The following is an 11,925-nucleotide window of genomic DNA, read 5'->3' on the forward strand; positions in this document are numbered from 1 at the left end:
CAAAAACAAAAAAACATCATTTAGATTCTAGCTTCGTCTAGGTATACAAAAGTCCAGCTCTGGCCAGATGATAATAACAAGTTACATTTGTTCGAAAATAATGGTTCATCTCATGCATTTGAAATGTTGCTCCATTGTAGCAGGAATAGTGCTTGAGAAGTACCATACTCCTACTGGAACCTTTTAGCCATGTACAGTCTTTGCCAGAGTGAAGTATAGTACATGGTCAGTAAGTAAGTAAGTTGCATGATCATTTATCATAGAACAACATTTGGTCTTAGAATGGTCATATCATATCATACCTCATACTGTATACCAAAAGTTGACAGGAACCATAGGTTAAAAGGCTAAACGCATAGGTTATAGCTAAAAGCAAATTACTCCATATCAGCTATTCAACTTTCTACAGCTCAACCCAGACAAAACTGAAATCCTCATCATTGGCCCAGAGGCTAGTTCCCACACCATTCGGCAGTCCCTTGGCCCACTGGCAGCAAATGTCAAATCAACAGCCAAAAACCTGGGTGTACTTTTTGACAGTAGGATGACCCTTGAGTCCCATGTCAAAAAAGTTACCCAGGCATGTTTTTATCACTTACGCAACATTTCCAAAATAAAGTCTATTCTCACTCCGACTGACCTAGAAAAAATTATGCACGCATTTGTCTCTTCCCGCCTTGACTATTGTAACGGACTCTATACCACTCTAAGCAGCTCCTCATTATCCAAACTTCAACTTGTACAGAACACAGCAGCCAGAATTCTCACCAACACCAACCGTCGAGCAAATATCACCCCGGTGTTAGCCACACTCCATTGGCTGCCCATCAAGGCTAGAATAGATTTTAAAATCCTTTGAACTACTTTTAAAGCCCTACATGGACTGGCCCCACCCTACATTACTGATCTTCTGCCCCCCAAGGTCAATGTGAGATCCCTGCGGTCCTCTGACAAAGGCCTCCTAATAGTTCCTGGGACTAAGCGAAAGACAAAGGGTGACCGTGCTTTTGCAGTAGTTGCACCTACATTATGGAACGCCCTGCCTTGCACTTTAAAAAATGCTGAGTCTGTCAATATGTTTATGAGTTTGTTGAAAACGTTTTTATTTCGTAAACATTTTCCTGATTTTATTTGACCTTCTTGATTAAGTGTTCTTATTGTTTGTTGTTGTACACTGTCCTGTTGTAATTTTGATTGATTTTATTGTGTTCATTGTACAGCCCTTTGTAACCTTGTTAAGAAAGGTGCTTTATAAATAAAATGTACTTACTTACATATTCATACAAATACAACTTACGCATTAAACATCTATTTTGTAGCGCTATAAAATGAGTCATGATCAAATAATGGAAGAGACAACAACACAGAAAGTTTGTGGAGCCTCACCAAGCTTTATTTACATGCGCACCATTTCTTATACAAACTAGATTACAATTCAAAATGGAATACACAGGAAAAATACCCACTAACATCGAGAAGTCGAGAAGAAGCAAGATTACTAAAGGGTTAAGTTCAGAGGGCAAGGGTTCAGAGATGACATGAGGGCACATGAAGGGGGCTGGGCTGGGGCACCAACAGAGGATGGAAGGGCTCAGGAGAAGAGGATGAAAGACAGAGCTCCAGGAAGTGACAAAGGTATCTAGTGGTACGTTTCTTCGTTTAGTTTTTTTTAGTTTTCTTTTTTGCTTAGCTTTTTTTTGCTTTTCCCGTGTAAAATGTCCGACATGGGGTTTTGTGGGTTTATGTGTGTGCGTGTGTGTGTGTGTGTGTGTGTGTGTGTGTGTGTGTTGGGCATGAGACGAGTCTTCCGACTTCTGATAATGAGTTCTCTCCCTGAATGAAGCCGTTAGCAGTGAGTGCATGTGTGGACGACTATTTGTAAACTAACTAACCCCCATAATAGTCTACATATGGAGTACAAAATATAAGGAACAAATCCCTAATATTGAGTGTTAACACCTGTTGCACAATCCTTATCTCGGTTTTATGAAGGCTTAGAAGTTCCTCTTTCATCCACTTGTCTACGCTGTTCTTTTGCGACTGAAGTGGATGCAGATGAATTCAGTCAAACAATAAAGGATTATAACTTTGCTTCCCAGGGAAAGAGGAAATGTTCCCAATATTTTCTACAGTCAGTGCAGATCAGTTGAAATACTTTGCTATGTCAACATCAACAACAGGAATGCGACAATGCACAATTCAGCTCTAGAAGCTTCCTGGGTTCGTCTAGGTATACAAAAGTCCAGCTCCTGGCCAGATGATAATTGATCCATGTCATCATGGATAAGCACCTCCTCCCTGCTGAAAGGACTGGGACATTAACCCACCCATGAAGGTAACGATCAGTCCATTGGGAGGCTTTCTCCCATGTCTGCATCAAGATACAGTATAGAGTACGTACATGGTACATACATACATACATACACTCATAATGATAAACCCACAGAAAGGTGGGGCAATGGTGCATGCAGTGCATCTGTCAGCCCTGATTTTAGAAGGGGATAACTAAGCAGCACTGCGTTGGGGCTCTATGTTCATGACTATGCTTCCAAGGACACAGGGTGGCCTCCGTATTACAATTCCTGTTGAGGCCTGGGGACCTTTGCAAAGAGTAAGGGGGTACAGCCAGATCATGCACTAAAGCTCAAGTTGCACAGTCCTAGTGTAGATCATTCTGACCAACCATGCACGCACGCACGCACGCACGCGCACACGCACACGCACACGCACTGGCCTCAAAGTGATATACACATGTCTGTACACTATTTTACACAGCAGGGTAGCCCTTTTTTTACGTATAGCTACCCCCAGACACAGAAGGGGTACCAGGCTTTTCCAGAGGCTACGACGACACTGGCCGGCCACCATTTAAAAAAAAAAAGAAACAAATCTGGTTCAACAACCAAACAATGCTGGTAACAATGCTTTCCTTCCACTCGGCAAGTTGCATCATTTATCCTCTCTTTGACTCTTACCTCCCGAGGTATCCTTCGAGGTAACAAAAAGCCAAGGGGTCAAGTACACTACATGAGTATATAAGGACATAGAGTGAGTATATATGCATTTCACACCATTCATAATGATTCATAAATGCATAAATACATACATGCATACAGAAGGTTGTGCTGTATGCACCACGAGGGATAGTGACCAAAAACTTGTATAGTTCAACACCTACAATACACACGCACGCACGCACGCACGCACACACGCATGCGCGCCACGCGCACGCACGCACGCCACACACACACATGCGCTTGAGAGATACAGGAGGTGTAAACCTGGAGGAGCACCAGGCACATTCACGAGGGATGTGTGTGCGTGTGTGTGTGTGTGTGTGTGTGTGTGTGTGTGTGTGTGTGTGCGCGCGCATGCGCGCGTGTAACAAAATGACGGACCGAGCGAACGGACCCGAGCAAAGAGCCTAGATTCTGACTTGTCCTTCGTCTTCCCTCCTCTTCATCGCAATGGTCAACAGTTCACAGGTTACAAGTTCACAACACAAGCGTTATTGTTTTGCCAACAAATGTTTTTAAATACCATCAAAATGGGAACTTGGTGTTACTTGGAAGGGGCGACCTCTGTCTTCTTCCCCCTGAGTGTTTGCTGTATATGCATAACAAGCCCCACAAACTCACAACAACAAAACAGCAGAGTTAAACACATATCCCTGCTGTTATATTTCTCTACATAATGTGTGCGTGTGTGCGTGCGTGCGTGCGTGTAATGTATAAGCGCGTGGGTTGCGCGCGTGCACGCTTGTGTGTGCGTGCGTGTGTGTGATTTGGCTGCCAGCATCTCCTACTGTCTGTTTCAAGTAATTTGGCAATATACACAGATAGCTTATTGTTTTTGCTTGAAAAAACAAAATGGCTTCTAGAGGGACGAGCCTATAGTGTATAGCTTCATTCCCAGCCTATAGATTCCACCTCGCCATGCTACAATTGTGGCTTCAGCTTTGGGCTCTGCAGGCTGCGAGTAAAAAATAAAAAAATAAAGAAAGATGCACGGCTCGTTCTCAGGACAGAATTCAACACTGTTTACATAGCACCTGTTGTGGTGTGGAAATGTTCACAAACCTAGGACACAGGTATTTATTTTGGCTACATACTATGCTGTGCTATACGACCTCGACAGAACCCAACCAAAGCTAAAGAAAGCTTGTTTCCCCTCCTTCTTGGACTTGTTTGAAATCCATGCTGCCCCCCCATACTATACAAAATATCCATGAAATACATTTTATTCTTTTGACAGTTTTCTTTTCTTTACAGTTAGATACACACAAATGATAGAAATCTTTCTATAGTATTCGGCTAATTGTATTGTCATTTCCAAATATACCATAATTAATAATTATTGGAGCTAATCAAGCAAGTCATAAGATACAACAAAAAATTGAAGTGCATGGAATTATGTTATTAAAATCAGAACTTATAAGGGCTTTGTAATTTGGGGGGCACAATGTGGGGGTGTCAGTGTGTGTGCATGTTGTATGCATGTGTTGAGTGCTCCATGAGTGCAATATCACTCTTCACCCTCTCTTTCCTTTTTTGTCAATACATCAATACTTTTTACACAGACCTGTGTGATGCAGAAACAAGTAATGATAAAAACAGGAAGTTCAAAAACAAACATTGAACATTTAAAATCACAGAACGAAACCAGAGGGGAAGTTTCGCAAAACATAACACATCCCAGAAAAGCACTGGATTAGATTTACATCACATCACGTTTGTTTGTTTATCATTTTACATTTTGTCTTCTTTTCTTCTTCTTCGCGACAACTGCACCGGCACGCTTTGCCTTTCAGTCCTTGCCTTTCACCTCAAAGTCTGTCCAATGATCTGTTTGCAATCGATACACGCTGTCCAACTGGTTGTCAAAGGGAACCTTGCATAATTCTGAGATCAGTTCTTTTGTGGTGTTTTTACAGGAGGCTTTGAGGGCCGACGTTCTGCGGCTACAGAGTTTGTCAAATAGTTTCATGGTTCATCGTCAGTGTGGGAGCCACGGTAAAGCTCTCGAACAGGTTAGTCTTCTGTAAACAGAGGGTTTGTGTTTCACGTTGTGCTGATGGCAGGTTTGGCAAAAAAAGGACGTTGTGTGTCTGTATCTCCTCTTGCACTACAGTTCGGACCTGGGGAGACAACGATAATAACAGAATTGTCATTGTCATTAGCAAAATCCTGTTTCTTTCTCCTGTCCTGATTTCCAGGATTTCCATCTGAATGTCCTATTACTATTACAGAAAACATCACCCATGTACTTTTTACAAGTCACTGGAAATGGTTTGTATAACTTAATGTAAACACAAGCAGGCACACGTGAGCACACACACACACACACACACACACACACACACACACACACACACACACACACGCACACGCACACGCACACGCACACACACACATGCCACGCCATACACACCTGTTCTGCTTCTTCCTGGGATGAGGGCCTCTCAACCAGGTACCCAGGTACCCTGCTTGCTGGTGGTGAAGTTGCCAACACCGTTCATGTTGGCTAGAGACTCAAAGTTAAAGTCCAAACCCTCTGCGTCCATCAGCTCATTCCTGATGATGGAGTCCATGTCACACTCCAGGCTGCCATTGAACATGTCCAGGTCCAGGTCGGCGGGGAAGCGGTCTGGGCAGATCCCCCCGCCACTGCCCGCCGTCCCGTTTAGGAAGATGGACGAGTCGATTTGCATGGAAGAAGAGCCATTACTGCCCAGCGGGGAGTGCAGGAGCTGCTGCTTGGCGTTGGCCAGGGCGTTAGCCTCGTTGAGGCTGAAGCCCCCGTTCAAGGACCTCAGTGCACTCTGGTTGTGGTTGTTCGTGTGCAGCAGCAGCCCCCCCTGGACTCCCTGACCGCCTCCGGTGCTCCCGAAGGACATCATGGGGTCACTGCGAAGCATGAGGCTTCGGCGAGAGTTCTGAGAGATGATGGCGGCGGCGCTGGCCTGAGACATCAGCGGGTCAGACTGGGTCATCATGACGTCACTGTGACTGTGGCCGTCGGAGTTGAGCAGGTCCTGCAGTGTCTGGCTGCCGAAGCGGGAGATGCTGGAGAACGACGTCTGCTTGTTCTCCTGGATGGTCTGCATGGGGGACGGACGCAGAGAGGAGGCCGCTGGGTGGGGCCCGAAGATGGAGTTACTGTAGCCATTGCCTCCACCGTTGGAGGGAGAGGTGGTGGAGGGAGGCGAGGTGGAAGTAGGCGAGCCAAGCCCATTGGGTTTGGTCCCGAAAATGAACCCTGAGGAACCCCTGGAGGCGGCCGGTCCCGGAACGGAGTCCACCAGGTTGATGTTATCCAGCAACTCATCCATCAGGTCATCGGTCAGTCCTTCATTCAGGTTCATGGTACCTGCCAGGTCCGCCAGGCGAGGCAACTCGGCCGGCGGGGCCTTTACGCTGATCGTGACGGGAGCGCTGCCGGGAGACAGCGCTCGGCCGGGGCTGGAGTAGAGCATGGGCGAAAGTGGGGGCTCGTCGTCGGGCACTTCGTCCAGCTCAGGGTTGGCCAAGATGGGCGAGAGGCGGCCACTCAGCGTGCTGGCGTTGGAGTTTGTGCGGGAGCGAAAGTCTGTCCAAGTGTCAAGCTCCTCGCTGCTGCGTGACGTGGGACTGCCAGGCCACTTGGACAGCCCTGAGGGGCTGTCTCCGCCCCCTTCCCCGGACGCAGCCGCCGCGGCCTGCAGGGCAGCCTTCTTCTTGGCAGCGCGGCCCCGGGCAGACTTGGTGTACTTGTTGTTGCTGTTGTCCATGGAGACGGCACGCCGCCGCGGGGCCTTGCCGCCCTTCCCGCCCTCCGGGTTGATCATCCACCAGGAACTCTTCCCCGTTCCCTCGTTTTGGACGCGGATGAAACGGCTGTGCAGGGACAGGTTGTGCCGGATGGAGTTCTGTCAGGGGAAAAGCGGGACAGAGAGAGAGAGAGAACTGTGTAAGTCGTGTGTACAAAATCATTTTGTAACAACTGCTCTTACAATAGCCTGTCATTAATATTGATCGGTTCTATTCTTGTGCATTTACTAATGTACCATTCAAAGAATAGCTCTCATTAAGTCCAAGGGTATTGATTAATAAACCACCCACTGAGTTGGGGATAATGATTAAGCAGCATGATAAATTGCTGCTCTTGGCAACAACTGTAGTGCTGTAAAAGCAATACACCAGACCAAATTGTTCTTGTTCATTCATTAATTCCATGACAGAAAGACTGAAAACATACAGTACATGGTGTGTCGCTGCTATTCCCATTGTAGCTGGCTTTATGTTTGTGAATGTGTGTGCGTGTGTGAGAGAGAGATGGAGAAAACGAGCGAGTGTGTTGGTGGTGAAACAAAGCAGCCCTGCTCGATTATGAATGACACATACAAAAGGACCCCCTTGCGGAGTTGCGTAAGCTGCGTGTTTTGAAGCCTGTGTCATATCGTGTGTCTGTATGCGTGTGTGAGTCACTGCTGGTGTTTATTGATCAGCCCTGGGCTTCTTCATGTGGAGCACCCAGGAGACTCATTGCGGGGAAACGGGTTCTCAAACAAAGAAAGGCTGAGGTGCCTTTCTTATGACTGTTTTGTTTATAGAACAGAGCATACACTATGCACAGCCCAATCCCCAACTGCAGTGGAATGCCTCCCGTTACGGCAACACTTGTTGATCCCGCTGCAGGTTTTTCAGACAATGATTTATCAGGTTGAGCATGTGCTTTTCCACTCTGAAATGTATCACCTGGGCGTATTGTCTAAATCTAAGCTCAGATAAGAATCATAATGTGACAGCTAGAAATGTGTCTTTGCATGGACTGGAGGATTCGGTTACAATGTAAGAAGTAACCTCCAAAGAGACATCTTTATTTTATCCGCTTTCAAGTTCAATGTCATTATCATTAATATAGGCCAAAATGCATATACTTTTCAAAAACCTGCAGCTAGAACAGCTGGTTTACAGTTGTGAGCTATAAAGTTGTGAGTTTTAAATAGGGCTTGAGTGTTTTAGCAAGCCCATATCTTCATTAGGTCATTCTAAGCAAATGAATACTGGATTGCAAGATGTTACAGTATATTGCACTAAGGCTGTAGAAGGATTGGATATAGACAGAGGGCAGGGAAGTCGTACGAGCAAGGTTGTCTTGTTTTGTGGGTGCGACAGGTCATTCAGGAATCAACAGGGAGTTAAGACTGATGTCACAGGGCTGGGTCACATTTACAGCATATGGAAAATTACATTGGTCACAAAAGCCCAATTGCCTCTTCGTGTTTTACGACCTGATGTTATGTTGTGACACGTGTCTATCCCCATTACCCCGGGTGCCTTTTAATTATCCCAGTGTTTTAAATGATAGATTAGCGTGCTGGATTTGAACCATGAAGGGACTGGATTGAGTGTTCCATGAAAGAGTGTTGGAATGAGGAACAGTCTCCATAACACCAACTATTAGACTCGAAACTCCTACTTACTACAGTAAATAACAGCCATGTTGCATGTCCTTCTGGACCCACCAATACACACGTACATGCACGCACGCACGCACGCACGCACGCACGCACGCACGCACGCACGCACGCACGCACAAGCGGCCATCTGGTTGATTGAGCTGTCATGATTTCATACCATGGGCCACTATATGACAGTGTAATAATGATGGGTACACACACACATGTCAAAACACCCACACAAACACAAAGACCATCAAATTCTCATGTATGAATTCACGGATATAGATAAAAAGAGCATTGTCAGTTGACACATTGTAATGGTTTGCCTCCCACTCTCCAACAGCTACAGATGGCCTCGCCTCCTAACTACAATAACAGCCTCTTCAAGTGCTAGCGTAGCAGGTTAGCCACTTGAACCCCAGCATGCCCATTCCGAGGAACATTTGACAAAAAAAATAGGAGATCTATAAGCTCAAAGCACGGAGACCGTCGGATTATACTGTGATTGGTCAACCAAAAACACACCCCTGTTTCTGAGCTGAACTTAAGAAAAACTATCATCATATTACAGTTTTGGCAAACATATTGTACTAGAGAATTACATAAACATACACCATTATTATAATGTGCCGTCCTCCTCCCTGCTAGTCTTCCTCCAAGGCTGTTGTTCGTGAAACACATGGTCCGTGTGGGCCCCCTGGGGACACTGAGGCTTTGCTATATCCTTATCCTCCCATATAAACAATCCAACCGCCATGCGAAACATGCACTTATTTTACCATCGGCTCAACCCCCCCCCACCCATATGTGCGATGTTTTCCCTCACCGAAAACGGGGCAGATTCCTCAGACTCGAATCGATGGCGAGCCAAAGTCATTTGGGGTTTTTCGTTGGGAGTCGTGATATTGTTTTCCACTAACCAGCCTCGTCTTTGGATTGCCCAGGGCTATAGTTTATGGTCGATTCGGCCTGGACTGTTATTCTGGTCACAGACGGTCCAAGGGGGAAAATGGCGGGCAAAGGTTGCGTCTGCAGAGGGTTCTCACGTGGGCAGAAGAAGGAATCTCACACACTGAACTTACGGATGACCTCCTATAGTGCGCATGCACACGTTTTGTAGTTATACATGACTTCTGTTTGCATTCACAGGCTCCTGAATGGCTCATGACTGTGAATGCAAATTGTTCTTTTTTTGCACGCAGTGCTGTGTGCATATCAGCAGATATTTCCAGTGTTAAATTATCCATTGGTTCATCCTCAGAGCTACTGTTAAATGAACACTCAGGATTCTACAGTGTGTGTGTGTGTGTGTGTGTGTGTGTGTGTGTGTGTGTGTGTGTGTGTGTGTGTGTGTGTGTGTGTGTGTGTGTGTATTAACTGACATGAACGTGCAGTATGAAGGCAGGGCGCTACATGGTTGTGACATGTTGTGAGTTTGTAGATCAGAGATTTTCGGTGCGTGACACCGGTGTGCAACTAAGCATAAATCACCCTTAAGAAATACCATGGGGAACAGTGTTTACCTTCCTTACACCAGCATTTCTGGAGGCATGACATAAGGCTGTTTTATTAGACAAAAAAAACACTTAAATACTTCCAGCTGCCCTAACCATGTACAGTAAATAGCGGTGGGAGTAGAGGACTGGGAAATTAAACAAAAACGAAAACAAACCTCTAACTGACTTAATTTTGCCCATGTGGGTTAATTGAATAATCAAGTTTTTTTGTGATAGTTTTAGTACATTTTTGATAAACTATATCAACAAATCCACACTTTTTTTTAATAGTCAACTAAACCCAATAGTCTGAGTAACCGTGACAGGGCTACTACATATTAAAACACATTCTCTGCAATTGACGTATATACGTTTTATATCGCTTTATATGGATCTGAAATGGCGTTAAAAAAACAACTTTTAGCCCTGAGCGGGTTGCTAGGCAACTCCTTGCTCACCCTCACACGCACGGAACGTGCTCACGCATGTGTAGACTACTGTCCGACTACTGACTACATCACTGTCCGTTGTGCTGATCAGACATCTGAGGTTCGGATTTGATTTCAGATTGAAATATAAACGTTTCTCAAGAATTAGCCTTTTCTTACAATGGAAGTCTATGAGCGGGGGAAACGGAAGTACTTGAGTAGTAATCTCCCCAATTCTGGCCCCGCGCAAGCTATTTACCACTTGTGGCCACACGGCCGCAGTCTAAGTGTTAAAAGTAATAAAATTACACTAGACGCTGACCAGTTTCGACTAGCAGACTTTTGGGTCCCAGATGAAAAGGTTTGGGAACTCCTGCTATACTGTTTCTTTTTCCAAGATGGAAGGAGGGTGCAAAAATGAGAGAGAAAAAAGCGTATGACGGTGACGAAGGGGAAACAAAGTAATTATGTCTGATGACCGTGAATCCATCGGGAGGGATGGATTCCTTTACATCAGCCTCCTTTTCAGAAGAAGAAATATACTAGATTGATGATATCTCTGGTCTCTGGAGGCTTTCACAGTATATTCTAGGAACAGTCTCCTCATTGAACTCCGAGAATATACACACACATGCACCCAAATGACATGTGTACTCTCTCAGAGTTACATTATTACTGAAAATCAATTTAGGCGGGATTATCCAGCTTCTAATTGGATTCACCTGTTCAGGCTGACTCGTCAACAGCAAGAATATTAACCCATGTGTGTGTGTGTGTACGCTTGCACGTGTGTGTGTGCGCGAATGTGTGTGTGTGTGTGTGCTTGCGTGCGTGCGTGCGTGTGTGCGTGCGTGCGTGTGTGCGTACGTGCATGCGTGTAGAACACTACAGAGGGAGTGGACTGTGTTTACTACACTGACTTGTCTTCTGGGTAGTTCCTGAAGTCTATTAAGAAAAACAGCTCACCGAGACAGCAGCCCTGATTCATAACCCCCTCCTCTGGCTGGTAGCTGTAGGAATGCTCACTTTTCAGGACGCATATACACGCGTGCACACAGAGCTGGAGGCAAGGGGATAACAACACTGATATTGCTCTCTTTCCTGCCCAGTTACCATTTAATGCACACACGCACGCACGCACGCACGCACGCACGCACGCACGCACGCACGCACGCACGCACGCACGCACGCACGCACGCACGCACGCACGCACGCACGCTCGCTCACTCACTCACTCACTCACTCGCTCACTCTCTCTCTCTCAGTTCTACTGTTTTTCCTCTGTTTGTTCGGGTGGGTGTTTCTTTTTGTAGCGTGTCCTCTCCATCTCACTCTTGCTAGTGAAGGATCCTCCCAGCGCCCCTTTTACCTCACTGTCTTAAATGCAGAGGCCAGCTGTGTGTGTGTGTGTGTGTGTGTGTGTGTGTGTGTGTGTGTGTGTGTGTGTGTGTGTGTGTGTGTGTGTGTGTGGACACACCAGCTGCAGCCAGAGCTCAGGAACACAGAGGCCTTTTTGTCCGTCAGCAACATGTGGGAACAATTAATCACTGTCAGCAAC

General features: G+C 45.9%; 1 protein-coding gene across 1 annotated transcript in view; it reads right to left on the bottom strand.

Moving 5' to 3' along the window:
• Positions 1 to 1,371: 1,371 nt before the first annotated feature.
• Positions 1,372 to 11,925, bottom strand: part of foxo3b (forkhead box O3b) — a 48,147-nt gene continuing 37,593 nt past the window's right edge. The window contains exons 3-4 of the mRNA XM_079526718.1: positions 5,431 to 6,907; positions 1,372 to 5,137 (exon numbers count right to left, since the gene is read on the bottom strand). Coding sequence (XP_079382844.1) covers positions 5,462 to 6,907 — 1,446 coding nt within the window. The 3' untranslated portion in view covers positions 1,372 to 5,137; positions 5,431 to 5,461. The remainder of the gene's footprint in view (positions 5,138 to 5,430; positions 6,908 to 11,925) is intronic.

Source organism: Electrona antarctica (assembly GCF_951216825.1).
Source record: "Electrona antarctica genome assembly, chromosome: 17".
In the NCBI taxonomy this organism is placed as follows: domain Eukaryota; kingdom Metazoa; phylum Chordata; class Actinopteri; order Myctophiformes; family Myctophidae; genus Electrona; species Electrona antarctica.